Source organism: Thalassophryne amazonica, chromosome 10 (assembly GCF_902500255.1).
Source record: "Thalassophryne amazonica chromosome 10, fThaAma1.1, whole genome shotgun sequence".
In the NCBI taxonomy this organism is placed as follows: domain Eukaryota; kingdom Metazoa; phylum Chordata; class Actinopteri; order Batrachoidiformes; family Batrachoididae; genus Thalassophryne; species Thalassophryne amazonica.
Window position 1 is genome coordinate 5492013 of NC_047112.1, and position 15947 is coordinate 5507959.

The 15947-nt window shown below is 45.7% G+C and overlaps 1 protein-coding gene across 2 annotated transcripts in view; it reads right to left on the reverse strand.

Moving 5' to 3' along the window:
- pde4dip (phosphodiesterase 4D interacting protein) overlaps window positions 1-15947 on the reverse strand; it is a 199489-nt gene that overhangs the window by 15175 nt on the left and 168367 nt on the right. Inside the window, exons 30-36 of one of the 2 annotated variants that reach the window (XM_034179347.1) lie at window positions 15631-15906; window positions 13091-13216; window positions 11912-12034; window positions 11336-11525; window positions 9747-9862; window positions 9545-9661; window positions 8231-8335 (exon numbers count right to left, since the gene is read on the reverse strand). In XM_034179347.1, coding sequence (XP_034035238.1) covers window positions 8231-8335; window positions 9545-9661; window positions 9747-9862; window positions 11336-11525; window positions 11912-12034; window positions 13091-13216; window positions 15631-15906 — 1053 coding nt within the window. The remainder of the gene's footprint in view (window positions 1-8230; window positions 8336-9544; window positions 9662-9746; window positions 9863-11335; window positions 11526-11911; window positions 12035-13090; window positions 13217-15630; window positions 15907-15947) is intronic. The other variant, XM_034179346.1, reaches the window with a different exon arrangement.

Below are 15947 nucleotides of genomic sequence, written 5' to 3' on the forward strand. Positions count from 1 at the left end.
CTCCCTTTAATCACACACAAGACACAACCAGTAACTTTGGTGGTGTCTGGAAACCATCGGGAGGAGATTGAGTTTTTTGTGACTCCTTCTACCTCCCGCGTGATTTTGGGCTTCCCATGGATGTTGAAGCACAATCCCCGGATTGATTGGCTGTCTGGGGTGGTGGTTCAGTGGAGCGAGACCTGCCATCGGGTGTGTTTAGGATCCTCGGTTCCTCTCGGTTTACATGCTAAGGAGGAGGTCAAAGTCCCTCCCAATCTGACGGCAGTGCCAGTTGAGTACCACGATCTTGCTGACGTCTTCAGCAAGGATCTGGCACTCACCCTTCCCCCGCACCGTCCGTACGATTGTGCCATTGATTTGGTTCCAGGCGCTGAGTTCCCGTCCAGCAGGCTGTACAACCTCTCACGACCTGAGCGCGAATCAATGGAGACCTACATCCGGGACTCATTAGCTGCCGGGCTGATCCGGAACTCCACCTCCCCGATGGGGGCAGGTTTCTTTTTTGTGGGCAAGAAAGATGGCGGACTCCGTCCATGCATTGATTACAGGGGGCTGAATGAGATTACGGTTTGCAACCGATACCCGTTGCCATTGTTGGATTCACCCCCCTGCATGGAGCCAAAATCTTTACTAAGCTGGATCTTAGAAATGTGTATCACCTGGTTCGGATCCGGAAGGGAGACGAATGGAAGACGGCATTTAACACCCCGTTAGGTCACTTTGAGTACCTGGTCATGCCGTTCGGCCTCACCAACGCCCCCGCGACGTTCCAAGCCTTGGTTAACGACGTCTTGCAGGACTTCCTGCACCGATTCGTCTTCGTATATCTGGACGATATTCTCATATTTTCTCCGGAGCCTGAGACCCATGTCCAGCATGTACATCAGGTCCTGCAGCGGTTATTAGAGAACCGACTGTTTGTGAAGGGCGAGAAGTGCGAGTTTCACCGCACGTCTTTGTCCTTCCTGGGGTTTATCATCTCCTCTAACTCCGTCGCCCCTGATCCGGCCAAGGTTGCGGCGGTGAGAGATTGGCCCCAACCAACAAGCCGTAGGAAGCTGCAACAGTTCCTCGGCTTCGCTAATTTCTATAGGAGGTTCATTAAGGGCTACAGTCAGGTAGTTAGCCCCCTGACAGCCCTGACCTCTCCAAAAGTCCCCTTCACCTGGTCGGATCGGTGCGAAGCCGCGTTCAAGGAGTTGAAACGACGGTTCTCTACTGCGCCAGTTTTGGTGCAGCCCGACCCTAGCCACCAGTTCGTGGTTGAAGTGGACGCCTCTGACTCAGGGATAGGAGCCGTGCTATCCCAGAGCGGAGAGACCGATAAGGTTCTTCACCCGTGTGCCTACTTTTCACGCAGGTTGACCCCGGCTGAATGGAACTATGACGTCGGCAATCGAGAACTCCTTGCGGTGAAAGAGGCTCTTGAGGAGTGGAGACACCTGTTGGAGGGAGCGTCTGTGCCATTCACGGTTTTCACTGACCATCGGAACCTGGAGTATATCAGGACCGCCAAGCGGCTGAACCCCAGGCAAGCCCGCTGGTCACTGTTCTTCGGACGTTTTGACTTCCGGATCACCTATCGCCCCGGGACCAAGAACCAGAGATCGGATGCCTTGTCCCGGGTACACGAAGACGAAGTCAAAACGGTGCTGTCGGATCCACCGGTGCCCATCATTCCGGAGTCCACTATCGTGGCCACCCTCACCTGGGACGTGGAGAAGACCGTCCGGGAGGCCCTGGCACGGAGCCCGGACCCCGGAACCGGTCCGAAGAACCGCCTGTACATCCCACCAGAGGCCAGAGCTGCAGTCTTGGACTTCTGTCATGGTTCCAAGCTCTCCTGTCATCCAGGGGTGCGAAGGACCGTGGCAGTTGTCCGGCAGCGCTTCTGGTGGGCGTCTATGGAGGCCGACGTCCGGGAATATATCCAGGCCTGCACCACCTGTGCCAGGGGCAAGGCAGTACATAAGAAGGCCCAAGGACTCCTCCAGCCGCTGCCGGTGCCTCATCGCCCCTGGTCCCACATCGGCCTGGATTTCGTCACGGGCCTCCCGCCGTCCCAGGGCAACACCACCATCTTCACGATAGTGGACCGATTCTCCAAGGCGGCCCACTTCGTGGCCCTCCCGAAGCTCCCAACAGCCCAGGAGACAGCAGACCTCCTGGTCCACCACGTCGTCTGTCTGCATGGGATACCCTCCGACATCGTCTCTGATCGTGGTCCCCAGTTCTCCTCACACGTCTGGAGGAGCTTCTGCAGGGAACTGGGGGCCACCGTGAGCCTCTCGTCTGGGTACCATCCACAGACGAACGGACAGGCAGAGCGGGCTAACCAGGAACTGGAGCAGACCCTCCGCTGCGTCACATCTGCGCACCCGACGGCCTGGAGTACCCATCTGGCCTGGATCGAGTATGCGCATAACAGCCAGGTGTCTTCTGCCACCGGCCTCTCCCCATTTGAGGTGTGTTTGGGGTATCAGCCCCCGTTGTTTCCCGTGGTGGAGGGAGAGGTCGGTGTGCCCTCGGTCCAGGCCCACCTGCGGAAGTGCCGTCGGGTGTGGCGCTCCGCCCGTTCTGCCTTGTTGAAGGCCCGGACGAGGGCGAAGACCCATGCAGACCACCGGCGATCCCCGGCCCCTGCTTACCAGCCCGGGCAGGAGGTGTGGCTTTCCACGAAGGACATCCCCCTCCAGGTGGACTCCCTGAAACTTCAGGACAGGTACATTGGCCGACTTCTACCATCGACACCCCATCAAGCCGGGTCGGGCGCCAGGAGGCGCCCGTTGAGGGGGAGGTCCTGTTGTGTGTGGGCCGCCAGAAGAGGAGGTACTGCTGGCCCACCATCAGAGGGCGCCCTGCCTGAAGTGCGGGCTTCAGGCACGAGAGGGCGCTGCCGCTAAGGACGCAGCCGGGGGTGACAGCTGTCACTCATTACCTCTTGACAGCTGTCACCCATCTACTCAACGTCCTCTCACTCCATAAAGACCAGACGTCATCTCCACCTCATTGTCGAGATATCATACTTCATTGGAGGTAATATCCTCAGCCATTTGTTTTACAATATATCTGTATATTGTGAGTGTTTGCAGGAGTACCGGTCCTAAGTTTGTGGAGGCTGTGCAGGACGGCACTCTTTTTCCTCTGAGGGATCGCTGCAGCACGTATTGAGTGAGAGGTGGAGGTAGCATTCCCACCGCTGTTGTTACTGGGTGTACACACACCCACACTTGACTGTCTTTGTTCTCGCCAGCAGTACCAGATCCGACAGTCGGGGACGGTGATCACCTGGGAATTCGGGACTTGGCGGCTCCAGTATTCACCAGGTTCTGTGGAGGCGGAAATCGTGTGGTTCCGGCTCTTCTCAGGACAGACGTCTTCTATCCTCGAGCCTGCCCACACGTCACCTTGTGGATTGACTGTAATTATATTCTGAGATTGTCTGTATGTTCGTTGTGCACATTTCACAACATTAAATTGTTACCTTTTGGCTCATCTATTGGCCGTTCATTTGCGCCCCCTGTTGTGGGTCCGTGTCACTACACTTTCACAACAGTAATGGCAGAATCACACCTTTAGAGAAAGTTCAGAGAGAAGTAAAGGCAGCTTCATGTTTCCGTTTTGTTAACGTTCACTTGGGTTAAAATCCTCTCTCTGCTCCGCGCTCGCTGCGCACTGAACGTGTCGCGCCTGCATTCAGGAATCTCCCTCACCCACCCCCTCCCTCGCAGTCTGCAGCTTGTTAACTCTGCGCGCGCGCGCACACACACACACAGGCACTGACACACACACCGACAGCTCCGCATTTTAGACGGCTTTTGAAGGAGACGGCACTGTTTTAATCGGCCGTCAGCCTCCTTGTTATTGTCCCGCCTTAAGACGAGAGCGAGGCTGCAGCACGTTTGACATCAGATTCTGAGTCGTTTTATGCTTTATGGATAAAATAAATAATTCACGGTAATCGCGAATATGAAAAATACCCACGGCACCCCTGAGGATCGATCACGGCACCCTAGGGTGCTGCGGCACCCCGGTTGAGAATCACTGGCTTAAACCATCAATCAATCAATTTTTTTATATAGCGCCAAATCACAACAAACAGTTGCCCCAAGGCGCTTTATATTGTAAGGCAAGGCCATACAATAATTATGTAAAACCCCAACGGTCAAAACGACCCCCTGTGAGCAAGCACTTGGCTACAGTGGGAAGGAAAAACTCCCTTTTAACAGGAAGAAACCTCCAGCAGAACCAGGCTCAGGGAGGGGCAGTCTTCTGCTGGGACTGGTTGGGGCTGAGGGAGAGAACCAGGAAAAAGACATGCTGTGGAGGGGAGCAGAGATCGATCACTAATGATTAAATGCAGAGTGGTGCATACAGAGCAAAAAGAGAAAGAAACAGTGCATCATGGGAACCCCCCAGCAGTCTACGTCTATAGCAGCATAACTAAGGGATGGTTCAGGGTCACCTGATCCAGCCCTAACTATAAGCTTTAGCAAAAAGGAAAGTTTTAAGCCTAATCTTAAAAGTAGAGAGGGTGTCTGTCTCCCTGATCTGAATTGGGAGCTGGTTCCACAGGAGAGGAGCCTGAAAGCTGAAGGCTCTGCCTCCCATTCTACTCTTACAAACCCTAGGAACTACAAGTAAGCCTGCAGTCTGAGAGCGAAGCGCTCTATTGGGGTGATATGGTACTACGAGGTCCCTAAGATAAGATGGGACCTGATTATTCAAAACCTTATAAGTAAGAAGAAGAATTTTAAATTCTATTCTAGAATTAACAGGAAGCCAATGAAGAGAGGCCAATATGGGTGAGATATGCTCTCTCCTTCTAGTCCCCGTCAGTACTCTAGCTGCAGCATTTTGAATTAACTGAAGGCTTTTTAGGGAACTTTTAGGACAACCTGATAATAATGAATTACAATAGTCCAGCCTAGAGGACATAAATGCATGAATTAGTTTTTCAGCATCACTCTGAGACAAGACCTTTCTGATTTTAGAGATATTGCGTAAATGCAAAAAAGCAGTCCTACATATTTGTTTAATATGCGCTTTGAATGACATATCCTGATCAAAAATGACTCCAAGATTTCTCACAGTATTACTAGAGGTCAGGGTAATGCCATCCAGAGTAAGGATCTGGTTAGACACCATGTTTCTAAGATTTGTGGGGCCAAGTACAATAACTTCAGTTTTATCTGAGTTTAAAAGCAGGAAATTAGAGGTCATCCATGTCTTTATGTCTGTAAGACAATCCTGCAGTTTAGCTAATTGGTGTGTGTCCTCTGGCTTCATGGATAGATAAAGCTGGGTATCATCTGCGTAACAATGAAAATTTAAGCAATACCGTCTAATAATACTACCTAAGGGAAGCATGTATAAAGTGAATAAAATTGGTCCTAGCACAGAACCTTGTGGAACTCCATAATTAACTTTAGTTTGTGAAGAAGATTCCCCATTTACATGAACAAATTGTAATCTATTAGACAAACATGATTCAAACCACCGCAGCGCAGTGCCTTTAATACCTATGGCATGCTCTAATCTCTGTAATAAAATTTTATGGTCAACAGTATCAAAAGCAGCACTGAGGTCTAACAGAACAAGCACAGAGATGAGTCCACTGTCCGAGGCCATAAGAAGATCATTTGTAACCTTCACTAATGCTGTTTCTGTACTATGATGAATTCTAAAACCTGACTGAAACTCTTCAAATAGACCATTCCTCTGCAGATGATCAGTTAGCTGTTTTACAACTACCCTTTCAAGAATTTTTGAGAGAAAAGGAAGGTTGGAGATTGGCCTATAATTAGCTAAGATAGCTGGGTCAAGTGATGGCTTTTTAAGTAATGGTTTAATTACTGCCACCTTAAAAGCCTGTGGTACATAGCCAACTAACAAAGATAGATTGATCATATTTAAGATCGAAGCATTAAATAATGGTAGGGCTTCCTTGAGCAGCCTGGTAGGAATGGGGTCTAATAAACATGTTGATGGTTTGGATGAAGTAACTAATGAAAATAACTCAGACAGAACAATCGGAGAGAAAGAGTCTAACCAAATACCGGCATCACTGAAAGCAGCCAAAGATAACGATACGTTTTTGGGATGGTTATGAGTAATTTTTTTCTCTAATAGTTAAAATTTTGTTAGCAAAGAAAGTCATGAAGTCATTACTAGTTAAAGTTAATGGAATACTCAGGTCAATAGAGCTCTGACTCTTTGTCAGCCTGGCTACAGTGCTGAAAAGAAACCTGGGGTTGTTCTTATTTTCTTCAATTAGTGATGAGTAGAAAGATGTCCTAGCTTTACGGAGGGCTTTTTTATAGAGCAACAGACTCTTTTTCCAGGCTAAGTGAAGATCTTCTAAATTAGTGAGACGCCATTTCCTCTCCAACTTACGGGTTATCTGCTTTAAGCTATGAGTTTGTGAGTTATACCACGGAGTCAGGCACTTCTGATTTAAAGCTCTCTTTTTCAGAGGAGCTACAGCATCCAAAGTTGTCTTCAATGAGGATGTAAAACTATTGACGAGATACTCTATCTCACTTACAGAGTTTAGGTAGCTACTCTGCACTGTGTTGGTATATGGCATTAGAGAACATAAAGAAGGAATCATATCCTTAAACCTAGTTACAGCGCTTTCTGAAAGACTTCTAGTGTAATGAAACTTATTCCCCACTGCTGGGTAGTCCATCAGAGTAAATGTAAATGTTATTAAGAAATGATCAGACAGAAGGGAGTTTCAGGGAATACTGTTAAGTCTTCTATTTCCATACCATAAGTCAGAACAAGATCTAAGATATGATTAAAGTGGTGGGTGGACTCATTTACATTTTGAGCAAAGCCAATAGAGTCTAATAATAGATTAAATGCAGTGTTGAGGCTGTCATTCTCAGCATCTGTGTGGATGTTAAAATCACCCACTATAATTATCTTATCTGAGCTAAGCACTAAGTCAGACAAAAGGTCTGAAAATTCACAGAGAAACTCACAGTAACGACCAGGTGGACGATAGATAATAACAAATAAAACTGTTTTTTGGGACTTCCAATTTGGATGGACAAGACTAAGAGTCAAGCTTTCAAATGAATTAAAGCTCTGTCTGGGTTTTTGATTAATTAATAAGCTGGAATGGAAGATTGCTGCTAATCCTCCGCCTCGGCCCGTGCTACGAGCATTCTGAAAGTTAGTGTGACTCAGGGGTGTTGACTCATTTAAACTAACATATTCATCCTGCTGTAACCAGGTTTCTGTAAGGCAGAATAAATCAATATGTTGATCAATTATTATATCATTTACCAACAGGGACTTAGAAGATGTTTAATAGACCACATTTAACTGTTTTAGTCTGTGGTGCAGTTGAAGGTGCTATATTATTTTTTCTTTTTGAATTTTTATGCTTAAATAGATTTTTGCTGGTTATTGGTAGTCTGGGAGCAGGCACCGTCTCTACGGGGATGGGGTAATGAGGGGATGGCAGGGGGAGAGAAGCTGCAGAGAGGTGTGTAAGACTACAACTCTGCTTCCTGGTCCCAACCCTGGATAGTCACGGTTTGGAGGATTTAAGAAAATTGGCCAGATTTCTAGAAATGAGAGCTGCTCCATCCAAAGTGGGATGGATGCCGTCTCTGCTAACAAGACCAGGTTTTCCCCAGAAGCTTTGCCAATTATCCATGAAGCCCACCTCATTTTTTGGACACCACTCAGACAGCCAGCAATTCAAGGAGAACATGCGGCTAAACATGTCACTCCCGGTCTGATTGGGGAGGGGCCCAGAGAAAACTACAGAGTCCGACATTGTTTTTGCAAAGTTACACACCGATTTAATGTTAATTTTAGTGACCTCTGATTGGCGTAACCGGGTGTCATTACTGCCGACGTGAATTACAATCTTACCAAATTTACGCTTAGCCTTAGCCAGCAGTTTCAAATTTCCATGGGGACACTGGAACCCCTGTTAAATAATCAGGCCACGCCCACCATAAAATGCAAATTTCATCAATATCATGATTAATGTTTGTGTTAATGGATCACCAAAAATAAAAAAATAAATCAATAAAAATCACTATTTGTTTGTTCTCATTTATGACAAACATGAAAGTGAGTAAATCCAAACAAATAAATTAACTAATGAGTCGGGGGTTAGTAACCGGACTGTCCACCCCACTTGGGCGAGTTGGGGGGTTTGGTTAGAAATATTTAGAATCACGATGTGAAAACGCAGTCTTACTCTGATTGTCAGCTTTGGTCTCTTCACCGTGTTGCTTCTCGGGACAGACTGGAAGACAAGGACGGATGAATCCGGTGTCCTTGACAGGCGGAGAGGGAACGTTGTCTGCAAAGACGAGCTATCATCAGTACTGATCAACACAACTCACAACAGCTGAATGCACTGAAACAGAAGCTGTGAGACACATTGGACATCGTCATGAAATCAAGCATCTATATAGTGTGTTTGTCTTTTAAAATCTCTGACCTCAGGGGGTCCAATAAGTTGGCCTCCCCTCATAGAAATGATGGTCCATCAGGACATGTGCTTTGAGAACTACAGCATTTTTGTCATCATTATGATCCATTTCTCATTGTTTTGTGGCTATCAGTGGACAAAAATAATATAAATGAGGTTAAAGAGGAGGCGAGACAAACAAAAATGTGTCCCAATAAAACATCAGGTTCATCAGTGTGAGTGATGCAACTGTTGAAGTACAGAAGCACTAAAGCTTTTTTTTCAGACTGCCAGTAAAATTACAATTTACATGCATTTCTGAATTGAATCTGAATTCAAGTTGCAAGTCTAAACAGTTAAAAATGGAATGAAATCCAATTCTTCCAAATCTGTTTTAAACCTCATTCATAGGTGGTTTGAAATGCGAGTCAAATCACATTTCTGTAAATCCATCTTGGTTTGTTATGTCTGTGGCTTTTGACCCTATGTAAAGTTTGGTGGAGCGGCGGGAAAGAACAGTGCCCCCGATCTGCTGCTCACAGGCACTGCAGACCATTTCGCTCATTATCTTTCCACACTTTTTCAAATATATCCCTCCACCCTCACCCACATGCCCTGCTGGGTGCTATGTCATTACTATAGCAGATATGGATAAGACGGAAAATGCGGATTTCCACACAGACACACAGATCAGATCTGGTCACTTGCTACAGATAATGTGGACAGTCAGCCAGTGAGATCAGACTGGAATCAGATACCCAGTAAATCTGATTTGAACTAGCAGTCTGAACAAAGTGACAGGTTACTGGTCATTAAATCTCTTTTTTTCAAAGCTGAATATAGAGATATCTGACACCGCCCTCAAACCAACACACTGTCTCATGAAGTTTGCAGCAGCCTTAAAGTTTTACCTCAGTCCTCAGCTAACGGCTTCAGTTGGTTTCCATAGCAACTCGTTTTCATAAATAAGAAGCATGTGTTGTTTGACTTAAACTGATTCGGGTTTGGATGTTGAAATGAGTGTCGAAATGAAAAACTTGTGTCCTCGTTTGTCTCTCTGCTGTCTGAAACAGTCACTTTGTTGTGTCAAACTCTGACCAATGAAAAGCTGCCTCCTGGCCTGAGGCGATGCATCATTCCGTCTCATCAGCTGCTGCTCCAGCTGACTGTGCTGTGCTCTGGGGTCAAAGGTCACAGTGCTGTTGGCAGCCTGACCTGCTAACAAACACAAACCGTGCAGAAGTCGGTGTATAACTGACAAGGTGGAGGTGAAGCTGGTTTCAGGATGGGTCAGAGTTACGTGACTGTACGCTGGAGGCGTGTTTGTAGGAAAAGTGCGACTCACCCTGAAGAGACTGAACCAGACTGCGACTGTCTGACAGCTGCTGCTGGACAACACCGAGGTCAGACTGCAGCCTGCAAACACGCACACGTGCATGTTAAGCGCCGGATCCACAGGTTCCACGTGCATGAAGCAACCAATAAAACAAAAAGACAACACATGGACTAGTTACTGCTAGTGACTCACCAAGCCAGCTAGCTTTACTAGTTAGCATGCACAGAGTTGTGCCATCTCAGTCACTAAATATCCCACTGGGCTGCGACTGTTGGCGAGCAGTTGGAGACACAAGAGAATCTGCAAATCTAGAGATAGTTTTGATTTGGAATCTCACTGAATTGGCACTTACAACACGTTTGCGAGATGTTTTATATATGGCTGGGTCACATGGGGCATATAACGTAAATGCAAACAAATCGCAACATATTTGCAACACTGCAAATAATTCGCACCATTTGTGCGACATTTGTAAAATAGGTGCCCATAATTTCATGCCTGTCTTGCACCTGGAATGTTAGATTCTCATTTTTGTCTCCAATCAGTCAGTCACAATTTATTTTCAGAGGTCGCCGACCCCTCACAAAGTTCTCTCAGGGAAACTAAACTGAGAAAGGTTCAAGACACCTGCAATGACTTTGTGACTATTTTGAGAAAAAAGATGTCACACAATTTTTTTGAACATGTTCAAAATTCCAGGGTTACAACAGCGAGGCCCTGCGAGGAAGTTGAGAACCCGTGAATATTTTGAGACATTCTGGAAACTCTACTCGTGAATGCTGTTCACAATTTGTCACCAACCTTCAACCAGTTAATTGTTCATTTGAGTGAAATTAGTTGTCCTCTCCATGCCTGGTTTACAAGAGGCAACAATACAGTGCCTTTTTTAACTGTAAACATCAGTACTCTGACATACATGAGTTGTGTCAAGCAGGAACCTGGGCAGATAACACGAGTGATGGCAAAAAGAGGCCTCCTGAAGCATTTGCAGTTTTTCTACACCCACTAGATGGGAGTGTTTATTCAAAAAAGGCTCTAAGGAAAGTGAAGCTCATTGTGTTTCGAAATCTTTTTTGAACAGATACTGCCATCTAGTACTCAAGGAAAAAAAACTTCAAATGCTTCAGGAGGCCTCATTGTGCCATCACTAGATAACACCAGGACCCAGGGTGGTTCCATGAGGTGGTGGATGCTCCTGGACTATCTTGGGCATCACAAAAGAGAAGACCAAGGATCCTCTGGTTCTAATCCCACCTCTCTAGCTTCCCTCACTAGTCTCCTTCTTGCACATTTTCTCAGTTTTTGAGAATTGCCCCCTCCTGATAGATTTAGTGTATCACACAGTTTGATTTGGTGCTATATAAATGAAAATAAATTGAAAATTGAAATTGTATGTACTAATGATGGATGGAAAATGAAGTCTAAGACAATATTAAGGGACATGTTCTTGCTGTTCTTTGGTTTTATTTGTTGCACATTTGGACCACCTGGTGGAGCAGCCTCCATCTACAAAGAGCTTTTTTTCCCTTCCTCCTTTGTGTACATAAACACACCTGTTGATGGTTTCTCGGTTTCGCTCTCTCTCCTGTTTTAGTTGTGAGATCTCCTGGCTGTGAGCCTCAGCCTCAGCCTGCATCTGCCTGCTTTGCTCCGCCCACTTCTCTGTCTCTAGCTCCGCCTCCTTCAGTCTGGCCTGCTCCAGGATGGCCATCTCCTGAAGCTGTTCCACCTCCTTACTGCCCCCTGCAGGGCACATTGTGCAGTCAGTAACGTTACCATGGACCTTTTTGCACTTTGTGAACATTTAATGAAGGAATCTGGGAGCCGTACTTCTACCTCAAGAATGGAGATCAGACACGGACACTTTCTGACTGATCAGAAACAAATTGGAGTCGATATCTACTACTATAAGCAACAGATGTGTCATGTCCCGAGGTTCTTGAAATGTAGCAATGTCTTCACCTGGTGGACAATTAATGCAGGCAAGAGCCTGAGTTCTTGATATCCTGTGTTACAGTCATGTGTTCCTTACGCCCAGAATCTTATGGTCATGTACTCTTTACATCCTGTGTCTCATGGTCATGCAATTTGTCTCCTCTTGGTTCTGGTGCTGGGATGTGAGACTGTACCTTTGGTGGCCTGGGTCAGCTGGTTCTGCAGACTGACATTCTCCTCCTTCAAAATCCTGACCTCACTGGAGAGCTGACTGGCTGAGTCTAGACCCTGGATGTAGATGTTGGTAGGAGCACCTGCCAAAAGGAGGACAGATGAAGTAGGATGTCAATGCAGGAACAAATAATACAATTAAAAAAATTTAAGTCATACAACAAAAGTAAGACCAGGAGCATCAGAGGTGAGTTTAAGTTTTTGTATGATGGTGTGGATGGGAGGACAAATGGTGCTGGGTCAATCTAAAGGAAGACTACCATAAAAGGCGTGTTGGAGGTGAAGTGAGTGTCTGACAGGGTGATGAGTGTGAAGTTGGAAATTGAAGGTGATGATGAATGTCATCAGTGCATATGCCCTACAGGTAGGTTGTGAGATGAAGGAGAAAGGAGATTTCTGGAGTGAGTTAAATGAGGTGGTGGAGAGTGAACTCAAGCATGAAAGGGTGGTGATAGGAGTGGACTTCAATAGACATTTTGTTGAAGGGAACAGAGGTGATGAGGAAGTAAAGGGTAGGTATGGTATCAAGGACAGGAATGTGGAAGGACAGATGGTGGTAGATTTAGGATGGAGTGACGCTGACAAGCAAGGAGAGTGTGTTGAGAAGGTTGAGGAAGTATTTTGAGGAGCTGAAGAATGAAGAAATTGAGAGAGAGGAAGAGAGAGAGAGAGCGAGAGAGAGAGAGAGGAGCAGGTTTTTGTAAGCGAAGGATTTTGTAACTCAGGAAGTGCAATGGATTAGGAAGGATGAAGTGAGGGCAGCTAAGAAGAAGACGAAGAGTGGAAAGGTAGTTGACCCAGATGACATCTCAGTAGAGGCCTGTAAATGTTTAGGAGAGATGTCAGTGCTATGGCAACCCCTAATGGGAGTAGCCAAAAGGAGAAGGAGAAGAAGAAATAGTTGAAAACACTACATCTATGACCAGATGGGAGGTTGTTAATATTAGAATAATAAGATGAATTTAACAAGATAGATTAATTTTGTTTAGTGATTTTGAGTGGAAGTCAGATTAAATCCTGTTTTTAATATTTAGTTGACCAAAATATTAAGACCGACTCTGTGACGCATGTGTACATTAACGGTCTTTGCTGATGTTTTCTGTAAAGTTTGTTATATATTCAGGTCGATGTCTGTACGTTACCTTTGTCTCTGTGAGCCAGTTTGTCTTCCAGCTGCTGCCGGAGGCGGTCGTTGGTCTGGATCGAGTCCTCCAGTCTCTGCCTCAGACTCCTGATCTCTCTCAGATGCTCCTTCATGAGGTCAGAACCTAAAACAAATACAGGGTGTTTCGATCACTTTATGCAGGTGATGAATCTTCATATTATGTTATGTCTATGTTCATGTCTATCTGACCTATCAGGATGTAATTGACTGATTATATGGGCCAATATGGGTGACAGCATATCTCACCCATATTGGCCTCTCTTCATTGGCTTCCTGTTAATTCTAGAATAGAATTTAAAATTCTTCTTCTTACTTATAAGGTTTTGAATAATCAGGTCCCATCTTATCTTAGGGACCTCGCAGTACCATATCACCCCAATAGAGCACTTCGCTCTCAGACTGCAGGCTTACTTGTAGTTCCTAGGGTTTGTAAGAGTAGAATGTGAGGCAGAGCCTTCAGCTTTCAGGCTCCTCTCCTGTGGAACCAGCTCCCAATTCAGATCAGGGAGACAGACACCCTCTCTACTTTTAAGATTACGCTTAAAACTTTCCTTTTTGAAAAAGCTTATAGTTAGGGCTGGATCAGGTGACCCTGAACCATCCCTTAGTTATGCTGCTATAGATGTAGACTGCTGGGGGGTTCCCATGATGCACTGTTTCTTTCTCTTTTTGCTCTGTATGCACCACTCTGCATTTAATCATTAGTGATTGATCTCTGCTCCCCTCCACAGCATGTCTTTTTCCTGGTTCTCTCCCTCAGCCCCAACCAGTCCCAGCAGAAGACTGCCCCTCCCTGAGCCTGGTTCTGCTGGAGGTTTCTTCCTGTTAAAAGGGAGTTTTTCCTTCCCACTGTAGCCAAGTGCTTGCTCACAGGGGGTCGTTTTGACCGTTGGGGTTTTACATAATTATTGTATGGCCTTGCCTTACAATATAAAGCGCCTTGGGGCAACTGTTTGTTGTGATTTGGCGCTATATAAAAAAATTGATTGATTGATTGATTGATTGATCGATTGTTCTTAAATCTGTTCCACATGTAAAATTTATTACACAAACTGTGCTGACTGTAAAAAACATCGGATATCAAATTGTTCAGTTAAAATTGAAATTAATTTCAGGGGAACCTGCTACTCTCCCGAGATTCACTGACGATTTATTTCTCATTTCTGAGTGACAATAATTTCTGCTCACTGATCATAAAACCTCAGATGATGAGCTGAAATAACTGTTCAGTGGTTAAAATGTGTGTTTATTAATAAGCAAATGACACACTTTGACTTTGTTGTAATTATTATTGACATAAACTGGTCAAAATGTAGGTTCATATATTCTGGCTCCACCCATTTCTGTCAGGACGGGTCGCAGACCGGCACCAGGAGCGGCTGGACCTGCAAGACAGACTCCCAGACTAGGCTTAGGTGTGAAGGAAATCATGGTCTTTATTCCAGACTCGGGTATGGTACACATGTAATCAGTCAGTGTCACAGAGGTACAAGCAGGGTCATGCTGAGACGCAGTCATGGACAGGTAGGGTTCTGTGGCACGAGCAAACACGGACATCCAGGGAGAGGCAAGAGGCATAGTCGAGGAGAACAGAGCAGTAATCAGAACACGGCGTGGCAAAACGCAGGACTGTGGAAGGTGCTGGAAAGTGTACGGAGACAACAATCTGGCAGGGGAGTGAAGGACTGTGAGGTTTAAATACAGGTGGACTAATCAGGATATGAGATGAGAAACAGGTGGCGTTAATGAGGTGCACGCGAGGAAAGACCTAGAAGGGAGCGTGGCTAGTGAACAAAGATTATACACGGGCAAGATTGTGAGGAGAGGAGTGCACAAGGTAGAGTGATGTAATACACAAATGGGTGAACAGGTGCCAAGAGTGAGAGTGAACGGAAATACTAAACAGACTGAACCAACGTGAGGGACACGGACAAAAAGGCAGGTGCAGGACGTGGAGTGAACATAATAAGCCGAGTGTGAGGAACCGTGGAATAATGAACAGAAGAAACACAGAATATAACTATGACAAGAACTAGAATTAGGCATGGACATAAGAACAAAAGGACTTACATGAGAACTGATCAGGAAACATGGAGCATAAATACTAAAGCCAAAACTAAACTGGTGACAATAGCAAAATAAATAAGTGATAACCTAATGAACAATAAATGAAAACACAACTGACTGAAGAAAACTGGAACAGAATGAAAGGCCAAAGTAAACAGTAACAAAGAAAACAAAGTGACATGAAAAACATAACAGAATAAACCATGATGAAAATAAACAACTAATAAATCAAAGCTGGAAAGAACAACAGAAAAGGGGGGAAAAATGGCTCAACAAAATTTTGAGGCTCAAAGTCAACTTTTAAAGTCACTTTGGCAAAAGCTGTTTATTACTTATTACTTCATATTTGACACCTTCTTAAAAGCTTAAGTTTTTTTGTTTCATTCATTTATGTAATTAAAATTTTTTTTGTGTGTGTACGATTGACGACATGGGTAGTTTATGTCGTACCCGTGTGACTTGGGCCTGACTGGTACCCTGATGATCCTGACGACACGTCAGCACGAATGCTTGCTGCTCGGGGACCATAGGTCATATCCCGCAGTGCACTGCTGTCCAGCAGGTTGGCTCCACTCTTCATGGCTGAGGCTGCGTCCAAGTTGCCGGTGCTGAAGGGAGAAGGTTGGAATCCATGACAGGACAGAGGCAGGAAGACGGAGGAGCCGGAGTGTTGGTGGGCCGACGTCAGGACACCTGGAAGAGGTTTGGACTGCGGAGCTAAAAATCCTGAACGGACAAGAACATAAAATACTGTAAAAAAACAGTAG